General features: G+C 37.5%; 3 protein-coding genes across 3 annotated transcripts; all 3 read right to left on the bottom strand.

Annotated features, from left to right (window-relative positions):
• Window positions 1–2883: 2883 nt before the first annotated feature.
• Window positions 2884–5467, bottom strand: fis1 (fission, mitochondrial 1). The gene is made up of 5 exons (XM_079184965.1): window positions 5381–5467; window positions 4794–4926; window positions 4014–4090; window positions 3820–3925; window positions 2884–3713 (listed from the first exon to the last, which is right to left on the bottom strand). Exons 1-5 carry the CDS (start codon window positions 5423–5425, stop codon window positions 3610–3612), a joined length of 465 nt encoding a protein of 154 aa, XP_079041091.1. The 5' UTR covers window positions 5426–5467; the 3' UTR covers window positions 2884–3609.
• Window positions 5468–5754: 287 nt separating this feature from the next.
• On the bottom strand, window positions 5755–7343 carry LOC306714347 (cytidine deaminase). The gene is made up of 5 exons (XM_079184352.1): window positions 7256–7343; window positions 7029–7145; window positions 6502–6613; window positions 6253–6310; window positions 5755–5963 (listed from the first exon to the last, which is right to left on the bottom strand). The coding sequence occupies exons 1-5, from the start codon at window positions 7260–7262 to the stop codon at window positions 5850–5852; spliced, it is 408 nt and encodes a 135-aa protein (XP_079040478.1). The 5' UTR covers window positions 7263–7343; the 3' UTR covers window positions 5755–5849.
• A 632-nt stretch (window positions 7344–7975) lies between these two features.
• LOC306714432 (transmembrane protein 272-like) lies at window positions 7976–10186 on the bottom strand. Its single transcript, XM_079184465.1, has 5 exons — window positions 10127–10186; window positions 9366–9458; window positions 8860–8910; window positions 8570–8773; window positions 7976–8460 (listed from the first exon to the last, which is right to left on the bottom strand). The coding sequence occupies exons 1-5, from the start codon at window positions 10131–10133 to the stop codon at window positions 8243–8245; spliced, it is 573 nt and encodes a 190-aa protein (XP_079040591.1). The 5' UTR covers window positions 10134–10186; the 3' UTR covers window positions 7976–8242.
• Window positions 10187–11048: the final 862 nt, after the last annotated feature.

The following is an 11048-nucleotide window of genomic DNA, read 5'->3' as shown; positions in this document are numbered from 1 at the left end:
GCGGTTTAGTCTAAGAAAACAAAAGTTTATATGTTTCCTGAAGCCCATCGTTTTACCGTGTGCTTTCCAGGAATAACTTGCCGCATGGCAGCAGGGATGACTGAACAGAATAGAAAAACTTAGTTTAAAAAAGATGTCTGTGTGTGCTGGTTTATTTACAAACCTTCTTGTGGTGCAGGCATATATCAAAAACTCACAACTCTTAGTGCAGATAGGTTGATTTTATTATTTTACAGCGATAGTGATGCATCTTATGATATTTGATTTGACATTTTAACAAGCACGTTTTAAGATACACATGTTAAAAGATGCTTGGCCCTGAAACGGCCTTACAACATAATTCATAAATAGGCTTATTACTAAAAGCAATGAGGTCCAACATAAACACACGATTTTCTGCCAGATTAAACAGTTTCAGTTGTTTCATATAAGAGATTTCTGTGTTTTTGTTCTTCTCACTGGTTTGAAGTGGGCGGACCTCATTTGGAAAAAAGGTGACGTCATACACGTCTTTGCACCAATCAGAATGCAGCAATATTTGAATAAAAATATGACGACATAGAGTTAATGAGTGTTGCACCGTGTCCAACATACTAGTTTAGTGTGTTAGCATGCTAACATTTGCTAATTAGCACTAAACACAAAGTGAGGATGATGGAGACCTAATTAGTTTTGGTCATTAAAAGTAATACGAAGAGGGTTCATCCTCTGGGAATCATGAATGCCTGTACATGGCTTTGTGCTAATCCACACAATAATTGCAGAGATATCTCAATCTGGACCAAAGTGGTGGGCCGCCCGACTAATTATCAACCCAACGGACTGGTTTTACCATCCATAGAGCCGTATATAGTGTTAGCAACCCTGTCTCCTACACATGTACATCACTATACAACTAAACTGCACTCTCAACTATGTTTCGACGGAAACCCAATTATAAGATAAGATAAGATGAGATAAGAGAATCCTTTGTTAGTCCCACAGCAGGGGACATTTACATACTGTATGTTGCACTCAAAACTTATTTCGCAATACAATGTCTTTGTATGGGAATGTTAGGAGACAGAGTTGAGTGCTAGCATGTCTCTGAGAGAATTTGGACACTTTCAGTGATTTTTTTTTTGCCCTCCCAAAAGGCCACAAAATGTTTTTCCTTTTCCACTATCGGTGTTTCAACGTTTTTTTCTGCAGCTGGTCTGCTCTGCAAATATAATCTTAAGAATACGAACAGTGCAAAAAAGGAAATAATCAAAGCCGGGAACAAATATTACACACTAACTACACATAAAGTTAAGACAAAACTTGTGTCTCTTCCTGCGGTAATATAAAGTGACAGACAATAAACCACTGTTCTACTGGATTATACAGTAACTTCATATTACTGTGTGATGACATACAAACAAACAGGGCGTAGCTTAGCCGACACACCGCGTTCCCTGATGTATTCTATTTCTTCATGGTGATTACACATTACTGTCTCTCAGCCATGTGTTTAAACCAGCGCACACTCAATGAACATTGGCCCTCGTAACTGAAACTCACTGAAGCTGATCTGAATTACACTAGCTTTGATGAATCATTGACGTTAAAGTGTGTTAAAGCTGCACATGGGATGAGTCTAACGACCACTCCAGTGGTAACTCCGGTTAGGGATTAGGTTTCTTTTCTGCTCCTCTGTTTGGATATTAGATTCATTTTTTGGGGACCTTTACCCACCTTTTCCCCTTTTGGTTTACCCACTCGATCACCTCTTTCACACCAAAGAAGATTATTGTTTTCACTCATCTGTCCCTGGGGAGTTTCGGTCCTGTCGGATGGGTTAATGAGTAACACCCCACAAGGTCGATAACACCACACACAACTGATAGCCTCCATGCGACTTCCCGTCGTAAAACACTGTGCCGGAGACTTGAATCTATCTGTGGGTCAAGATGTGAGGATGATCGATAGCGAGTGCACAAGGCTCGGCCCAATCCTGGTGCTAAAGACTGAAACACTCAGTGATCATAATGCACTCTTTTACAGTGTCCACCAAAACGTCATTGTAAAAGGAATAGTCAATACATTATAAGATAAGAACTTAATTGGACTTTGCTCTGTCAACAAAATATTCTTCTTAAAATGACTGCGATAAATTGATCAGATGCATGTAGACATCGATGGAAAAGGTTTCCTCGTCTTTCACAACAGTTAAAAACATAAAGCACACTCATAATGTCCTTTTATTTGCTGATAGTTTTGTAGGCCTTGAGCCCTTTTAGCTAATACTTTGTTATAAATGAAACTAATCAAGATCATATCAAATTTGCTGAATTAAGTTAAATAATTAATTGAAAGTGGCAACTATTTTAATAATTCTTTGTCATTTCATGCAAAGAACATTTCATATTCTTAGCTTTTTTTCCTTGTAATTATTTGTATTTATTCTATTTTTAATTTGGTCAAAACATGCAATGTAAATGTGTCACTTTTTATGTTATTTAGAGATGTTTGATTGTTTCTGATGCTTTTGGAGTATTACACTTAACCAGGATAATCCCAGTGAGATTGAAGCTCATTTACAAGGGAGTCCTGGCCAAGAGGAAAGTAAAAGTTCCATACAAGCACCACATAAAAACACAAATAACACACTTAAAAAACTAAATTACAAAAAGTTAAAGACAAAAACATTTTTTTTAAAATGTAAGACGACAGATTTAAAACAAACCAGCCACAGAATTGTTAGTCAGTGCTCAAATTATCCTTAATCCCGTTTTAAAAAAACATTTGCTGTGTGCTTTATCAATTCTTTCTGCACTTATTTATTCCGCTGTACTCACAGATACATACCAGTGAGTATGATACTCAGCTCGACAATAATTTCCTGACGACACAAAATTTTCTCTCAGTTCAAAATCTTTTTATTTAACAAGATGGAAAACACAACGCATTAAATGTAAGACAGGTAAATGCATTTTAAATGACAAAAAATTAATTTCTAATGAGTGTGTTGCCTCTCTTGAAGTAGTATTCAGAACAAAAAAAAAAGAGAAACATCATGTCGACAATAAATGCAAACCTCTCGTTGCCTCCAGCAGCAGCAGCTCCGTTTACACTCTTCTACCAGCATCATGGCACGCTACCTCTGCAGCAAACAAATCATGCTGTTGCTTTTGGTTTCACAAGCTACACTTCCAACTGCACCAATAACACTTTCCTTAACAATTCTTTGTCCAAAAAAATAATTAAACAGACAGTTACAGAACCACAACTGCACTTTCAGAAAGCTATTCTTTAAACGTGGGAAGTTCAGGGTGCAAACTAAATAGAAAGAACACATAAAACTGAGTTGCATTTGACTATCCTAATTTATTTACACAAATAGTGAGAAAGTGCAATGCTATGGTGGGTGAATAGACGGCGTAGCAATTTCATAATGTATGGTGAATCTCAACCCTGTTAAAAACGGCTTATTAACTGGCATTATTCAAACCCTTTAATATGTTATGGCGCATACTCAAAATGTTACAGCCATCAAGCTCTCTCCACACATTTTATTTTTGTATTTATGCAGGCGAAGAGTCGGTGTGTCAGCCCAGCAGAGTGAAGACATGTCGCCCCATGTCCAGGTTAGGATTTGGCGGCTCCCTTTGACACAGCCAAGCCGATGAGGCCCGCCAAACCGGCCACGCCCAGACCGATTCCCCCGACGATGGCCATGCCCACCAGGCCATCTAGATGTCAACAAGGGAATGTCAGCATTGCGGTCAAACACACAAACAGCAGAGGGAAATAAGAACAATATTCTGTTGTCATGTCACGATTAAGATCGGCTCGTACCTTTCTTCAAAGCCTTGACGATGAGTTTCTCCAGCTCCTGAGCCTGCTTGTTCCCCGGCTCGTTCTTGAGAAGAGTTCGAATGTACTTCAGGGCTTTCTCATATTCCTGGAAGAAGAACAGGAGAGAGGCAATAGTAAGGAAGTCAGATGTGTGTACATTTTTTAAATCACGTAATGTGAGGAACGGCACTAACTTTGAGTCTGTAGTTGGCCACTGCGAGGTAGAACAGGAAGTCTCGGGAGTCGTCTTTTGATGCCGTCTGAACAAGTTCTAGGACAAAAAAACCCAATTGATTTTAACTGTTACATTTTGAAAAACATACAAGCTAAAATGTTACTCACTTTGTCTGATATTTACTTGGTAACAAACAGAAAATCAAAGAGCTATTTGTATACTACTAATAATAATACTACATTTTCACAATCAATATTATCATATTAGCTGATTACAGATATGTCAGTATTACTGTACATTCTTTAACAATTATACTTAAAGACATTATTAATACATTCAAATGTAATAATAAAACCTTTTAAATCTTAAACTTGTAGCTGGTAAATTACACATAAATGAGTCCTTCCCAATCTTTATTATATATGTTACTAGTTTAAATACACAGATACATTAACCATTATGACAAACAAAAAAGAATGTACATTGTTATATTTTAATTATGTTTTTCTTTAGCCCCAGATTAACATATATAGACACTTTATGTAATTGTGTATTATGTTTAGATCAAATATTTTTTTATTTAGCATATTTAATTTGATTGTCATCTACTTTTTTTACACACTGAATTATGTACAAATGTCCAATAAAGACCAAAGTACATATCTGAATTAATTAACAACCACAATTAAAAAGAATCCTTTTCCAATATTTTGTATTTCTTAAACTTTCAAATGTCAATATATGGCCCCAAAACCCCACTATTAGTCTAATAAGAAAAGCATATGTTGCACTAACTTACCTTCCAAGAGCACAATCCCCTTCTTGATATCCTCTGTGTATTTACTCCTGATCAGACACCAAGAATACTCAAACTTTGTTTCTTTGGTGACGGCTCCCTTCGCCAGCTCATTGTTGTACTTCTTCTCAAATTTCTGGCAAAACAAAGCAGAAACGAAGCGACCAACATCATTTAACTTGTGTCATATTCAACTAAAGTGTCATGTATTGTGTTTGTTTTGACAGATGTTAAGAGTTAGCTCTCGTTGTGTGTGGTTTTCTGACTAGAACACTGTAGTTAACCCTCCAGCTGTTGGCTTTAAGGTCAAATAAGTACACCACATTCCCAGACTGCTACTAGCATGAGTCATTTAAATCTAAAAGCGGAAATTACGATGTCACCGTGACACCATTTATTGATCATAAACACGATCGTTAGCATTAGCCTGCTACGTGACGCGTCAAACTATCTCCCGACACGTCGCTTTTAACGGCAAGTTTCAGCATTTACCGAGAAGATATACGTTGAGGTGACATCGCTTGGGTGTCGCACATAGTTTATGATGTATGTTTAATTAAATGCAGAGGTTTAACAGTTTGTAAACTTACCAAAAGGTCTTCTGGAGCCACCACATCGCTCACAACCGCCTCCATGTTTCCGGAAACAGATACCAGCTCCGCCCATTTTATCACGTGACATAGCTGATCGACGTCATCTACAGATCGCTCTAGTAAAGCCTCGGTTATCATAATAATAACAACAACAATACTACTAATAATACTACAAATAAATAAATAATAATAAATACATGACTAATAACTAAATAAATAACTAAATAAATAAATAAATAAATAAATAAATAAATAAATAAATAAATAAATAAATAAATAAATAAATAAAATAAAATAAAAATAAACAAATAAATAAAAAAAAATAAAATAAAAAAAATAATCAGACATGTTGAGGGGAAAAAATATGTTTTATTGTTTTCCTAATTTGCAGTGTTGCTATAACATAATTAAAGAGACACTGCAGCTATAAAGAAAAGTGATGTCTAAAGAGGCAGCTGAGGTTTCATCAGTTCTTTGCGAGGTGGGCTGGGGAGAAGGCTAGAGGCAACAGTTCACTGAGGCTGGTTTCTTTGTAAGATCCATCCGGCTTGGTCAAGTATACGATCCAGTCTGCTCCAAACTGGTGTAAAAATGAGAGAGAGAGAGAGAGAGAGAGAGAGAGAGAGAGAGAGAGAGAGAGAGAGAGAGAGAGAGAGAGAGAGAGAGAGAGAGAGAGAGAGAGAGAGAGATTTTAAAGATGTTGACATTTGTTTAAAAGAAACCTCTAGAAACAAGTTGATCTGAATTGAAGACATATTCTCACTCTAGCCTACTTTTTATCTTTAATTTATAAAAAGAAACGAAGGTTTAAGCTGAAAGGTTTTGCAGTTTCCTGGTCGTCTGTGCTGGTCATGAAAGAGATGCCGTACCTCCATGAGAACCTGTCGACATGCTCCACACGGCCCAACGAATTGGTCTTTGACATCACTGCATAGAAGAGAGGAGAGGATGAATGCATCAGAACATGTGCTGTATATGTTGCAGTATCAGATGAAGGAGGTTCTGTCCAGTAGCACTTGTACAATACTTCAATCACAGTACCACACAGACTGCCTTACTCTAAACCATTACCTGTAAAGCTTATAAAGCTATAAATAAAGCTATTTTTGCAGTCTCACCATGTCAGAGCAATGGCAGTGAACTGTCTGTGTCCTTCCACCACGGCCCGCTGGACGGCCGTCCGCTCGGCACACACTGTCAGACCGTAGGAGGCATTCTCCACATTACAGCCTGAAAAAAACACAAATACCGAAGACTTTCACAGTGAAAAAAAAGTGTTTGGATCTTTTTCTTTTTCTTAATTAAATACATTTATTTTTCCTGAGTTGAACACTTATTAATTTGTTTTGTTTTTATATTTTGAACCTTTACTTTATCACGCTCTTTCTTCTTCTCTTCTTGAAGTACTTTACAATTTCTGTTTCAAAAAGTTTTCAAGAATGTTTTATGAATAAATTATGCTTGCAAAAGTACAAGTACACTATAACAAAACCACAATTTAAAAAATACAATATTCAATTAACTAAAAATAAACATTGTATTTAAAACAGTATTCGAGTAAATGTACATACTGTCTTTTCCACCACTGGACTTCCGGTTAGTTTTAAATGGGAGCAGAGAAGAAGACACCTGTTGGGGTTGTTACCTGTGATTATAGCGCCATCTGCTGTCAATATGGCGGCACCGACGGGGAACCGGCTGTACGGACAGTATGCCATGTCCCGGGCCTGCAGACACTTTGACACGAGCTCGTTGACTTTATCTGAGCACAACAGAGACCACCGGGATTCAACAAAACAAGGCGAGTTTCCATTTATGATGAGTCGAATAATGTATCAAGTGTAAACGACCAGCTTTGTTGAATGTACTTGCCTGTCATTGCAGATGGAGAGTGTTCGCAGTTTGTGGTCGGCAGTGCTGGACTAGTTCAGTCCAAGTTAAGTCACCTTTTACAGGTGGGGGAAAAAAAGCCAGTTCTGTTAATGATTTAAAGTCAAATTTGATTGAACCTACCAGGTTTGTCGACAGGGAGAGCAAGAACCGCTGCACGCGCTTTGTTTACCTCCACGTTATTGGCTGGTGGAACGGAGCGTCATCGATCAGTTTGTGGACTGGACCATAGACTGGACTGTCATAGACGTGACCCATATGTGACACGACTTTTGTCAGTTTCTCGCGAGAAAAAAGGGAATATCGAACTAACGGTTACGATGCACCAAAGTTCAAATAAATGAGCTTCAACCGAAATCAAATAACCTTTATTTAACACTGGCATTCCTGCAAAAACAAATAATAAAATAAACAAATAAGACAAGACTATAATTTGATGAAAATAGAGTATAAAAAAAGAAAAACACGTAATGACAGAATAATAAGAAAACCAAGTTTAGAGGGAAACTAAAAACTATTGCTGAAATGAATTGATTAATCTATTGGTTGACAGAAGAATATGCCTAATTGTTAACTAAATGGTATTGATTCACTCACTTTAAAGCACAACTTGATCTCATCCCTTTATTCCAGCTTCTCAATGTTAAGTTTTATGCTTTTCTTTTGTGATAATAAACCAAGTTGATTGGACAAAACAAGCAGTTTGATAACATAATCTCTGCCTGCTGGGCATTATTTTTATTGTCTATATCAAACAAATAACACAAGAAAATAATTGCCAAAATATTTGATAATGAAAATAAATGTTTTAGCAATACATAAAAACACACACAGACTCTCTCATACTTATTCCCCCACTGTACAAATTATAATAACATCAATGTAAAGTCCCATTCAGTGTGCACAGCGAAACATTTTAGTTTTTATGTATAATGACATCAACCTTTGCTCCATCCTTCCGTCCGTGCCTCATACATTCCCATCAAAGTCTCTGCTTGTTGGCACAGGACTCATCAACACATAACACATCAGTCTTTTGCAGTTTCTGGCCAGGATGAAGCAAATCACAAAGGTCTCCCACACTGCATTCCAGAAAGCAAATGTGTACAGGGTCTTGTTACAGTACAGACCATCGGCAGCTGCAGGGTCATAGTTGGGCTGATAGACAGAGAAGACCCACACGTCACCTGTAAAAGGGCGTGGGACGAACACATTAAGTTGTAATCCGTTATTCTTTTTGGGAGAAAACATTCTGTATTATGAAATCATAGGATCTGTGATATGTTTCATCCTAACCTGCCAGAATCCAGGAGTAGAGAGACAGGCATAACGAACAGAGCAGACAGGCTTTGAAGCCTCTGGGAAGCTGTTGTGGCTGAGCTGCTTCGCTCTCACAGGGGAGGGTCACGAAAGGTATCATCAGCAGCGACATCAGAGCCAACCCTAACAGGTAGTTGGGAATGTTCGGTTGCTGGGGGCAGTCCTTCAAATACACAACACCTGCGGACAGATGGTGGCGAGAGGAAAGCGCGGTTACAGAAGGACGACGCAGTGAAAGCGCCACGAAGAAGAAAGAGGATACCGACCAAAGATGATGCGCGCCAGAGTTAGGACAGCCGATTGTACTGTGACTGAAACTAGAGGAGTAAGATACAAAAAAAAGAAGAAGATTAAAATTGTCATGTTGATTGCATATCTAAGCTTTTTTTTTAAATTTCTGTGAACCACTTTGTTTTGAAAAATGATATACAATTGAAGGTCATTGTTATAAATAAATACACACATATAATAATAATTATGTTGTTGTCGTTGTCATTATTATTATTATATTATTGTTGGTTTTTTTTGTTATTATTTCAATTTATATTATAAAGTTGTTATTTTAATTTTTTTTAAAGTTACATATTTTTTGTTTTTACAAAAATAATTAAATCAAAACATCTAATTGGACCTTGAGTTGAAATGATTAAAAACTCTGAATGTGATAGAACATGATCATATGATGGAGTCACGGGTAGGATTGAATGCAGGGCTGCAGGGTGTAAATAAATACTCTTTTATTCTAGTGTTTCTATCTTATTATTACACTCACCTGACAGCCGTGGGGGTCTGGATGGTGGGGGTTTCACTTGAAGCTTTAATATGGCGCCCACAGTTATTGTCACTGGGCGGTCTGTAGATGGAGCTAAAGAGCAAACATAGACGCTGGTTTTATACTCCAGCAGTTTGTACACCTGATGTTGTCACATGTTGTGAAAGTAAAGGGAAAGTAAAAACAGTGTTGTGTGCTTTAGCAAATATTATTTCTTCAGATTCTACACATCACCAATTTCTTGTCTAGGTTGTCCCGTTGATCATATTGCAGGTACCAAATACCATCACTATTATAAATGCAATATTAACATTATTATTCTCTTTTATTGTTTTCATACTCAATCCAAAAGTGAAAATGGGGGTGACAGTTTCTGCTGACACTTTACGTTTTTAAAGAAAATATCACACCATCAGATGATTTGTTGAAATCATGTTTTTTTCTCAAATCAAAGCATTTACACAACTCTCTGTAAGTAAATGTAGGAAGTGTGCACAACTCATTTAAACCCAAGTGCAGGCATATAACCCTGAGCTGAATGAAATGCAGTGCAGATCAATATTGCTCAGAAGATAACCAACTATTGAATGAAATACACCTTATTAAACATTCTAAAATCCCCTCATTTAAGAGGCCAGTTTATTCTTAAAGTAATAGTATGCGTTGCTAAAATGTACCACAGACACCTGGCATACCGGACACAGATTGCATTTACAGCCAGAGCATATTAAATGGATGCAATTATACAAGAACACACTTGCCTGCCATTGCAGGTGACGAGGCTTTTCTCTCCCTGAACGCGTCGTCAAATGGCTTAACTGGTGCACTAGACGTTTACAGGAATAAGCTGATGCTTTCATACTATGGTCAGCACTGAACAGGACGAACCTGTTGGTAACACGTGAGGCATGTCATGTTGCGAAAGTGAAAATGAAATGATTCCTTTATTATTGATTCTCTATTTACTGACTGATTATCTAAAGCTGAGAACATTTATAATAACTGTGATTGAATGTGTTCAGAATCAGATTGTACTCTCCCTTAGAAAACAGTGAAAAGCCTCAATTTGATTTCAGTACCGCTCTGCTGAAAGATACCTGCCCAGTTTGGCTGTAGTGACTTGATTAAATACATTTTTTGGGGGGAATATGCACCATGTAAGCAGCATACCTGTAATAATAAAGCTATTGAAACATGATTGAAAGGGCTAAAGATAGGTAATCATGGCCCTTATCCTTTCATATTATACTTCAGTGGTGCAGAGGATCACACAAATGTGCACATAATCAGTAAGAGCGAGTCTTAAGCCTTCAGGGCCCCTGAGAGTTTGAGGCCCTATACTTTGCTCGGTTGGTAATCAAGTCTTGGTTCAGTAACGGGCCTGTAAATAGAAACCCTGAAATCCAGAAACCTGCAGCCTGCGCGTTGCTGCTGCGTCCCAAAAGTAAGTGTGAATCATTATAAAATGAGGTCCTCGAAGAACTCACTGCTAAATTCTCCAAAGGAGCGGACATCTAAAACATTCATTTGAGCTTTTATGTGCTCATATCTGTGATGCTTTAAATGAACCATACAGAACACATGCACACACACACGCCTATTCATTTAAACCTCATACTGTACCACTTAGTCAGATGTTGTGTCTCTGGTTGGCATGGCTTTTATTGCAGGCCAAGCCCGCTC

Source organism: Pholis gunnellus, assembly GCF_910591455.1.
Source record: "Pholis gunnellus genome assembly, chromosome: 23".
NCBI lineage: Eukaryota > Metazoa > Chordata > Actinopteri > Perciformes > Pholidae > Pholis > Pholis gunnellus.
This window is presented reverse-complemented; position numbering and strand designations above follow the sequence as displayed.

Coding starts and splice junctions, on each gene's coding strand:
- LOC306714432 (XM_079184465.1), bottom strand. Junction 8,911..9,365: donor CAGACCCCCACGGCTGTCAG/GTGAGTGTAATA, acceptor TTACTCCTCTAG/TTTCAGTCACAGTACAATCG. Junction 8,461..8,569: donor CTACTCCTGGATTCTGGCAG/GTTAGGATGAAA, acceptor GCCCTTTTACAG/GTGACGTGTGGGTCTTCTCT.
- LOC306714347 (XM_079184352.1), bottom strand. Junction 6,614..7,028: donor AGATGGCGCTATAATCACAG/GTAACAACCCCA, acceptor TGTTTTTTTCAG/GCTGTAATGTGGAGAATGCC. Junction 5,964..6,252: donor GTCGACAGGTTCTCATGGAG/GTACGGCATCTC, acceptor TTTTTACACCAG/TTTGGAGCAGACTGGATCGT.
- fis1 (XM_079184965.1), bottom strand. CDS start 5,425: ATGGAGGCGGTTGTGAGCGATGTGGTGGCTCCAGAAGACCTTTTG. Junction 4,927..5,380: donor TGGCTCCAGAAGACCTTTTG/GTAAGTTTACAA, acceptor TTGTTTTGCCAG/AAATTTGAGAAGAAGTACAA. Junction 4,091..4,793: donor GGGGATTGTGCTCTTGGAAG/GTAAGTTAGTGC, acceptor TTTTTGTCCTAG/AACTTGTTCAGACGGCATCA.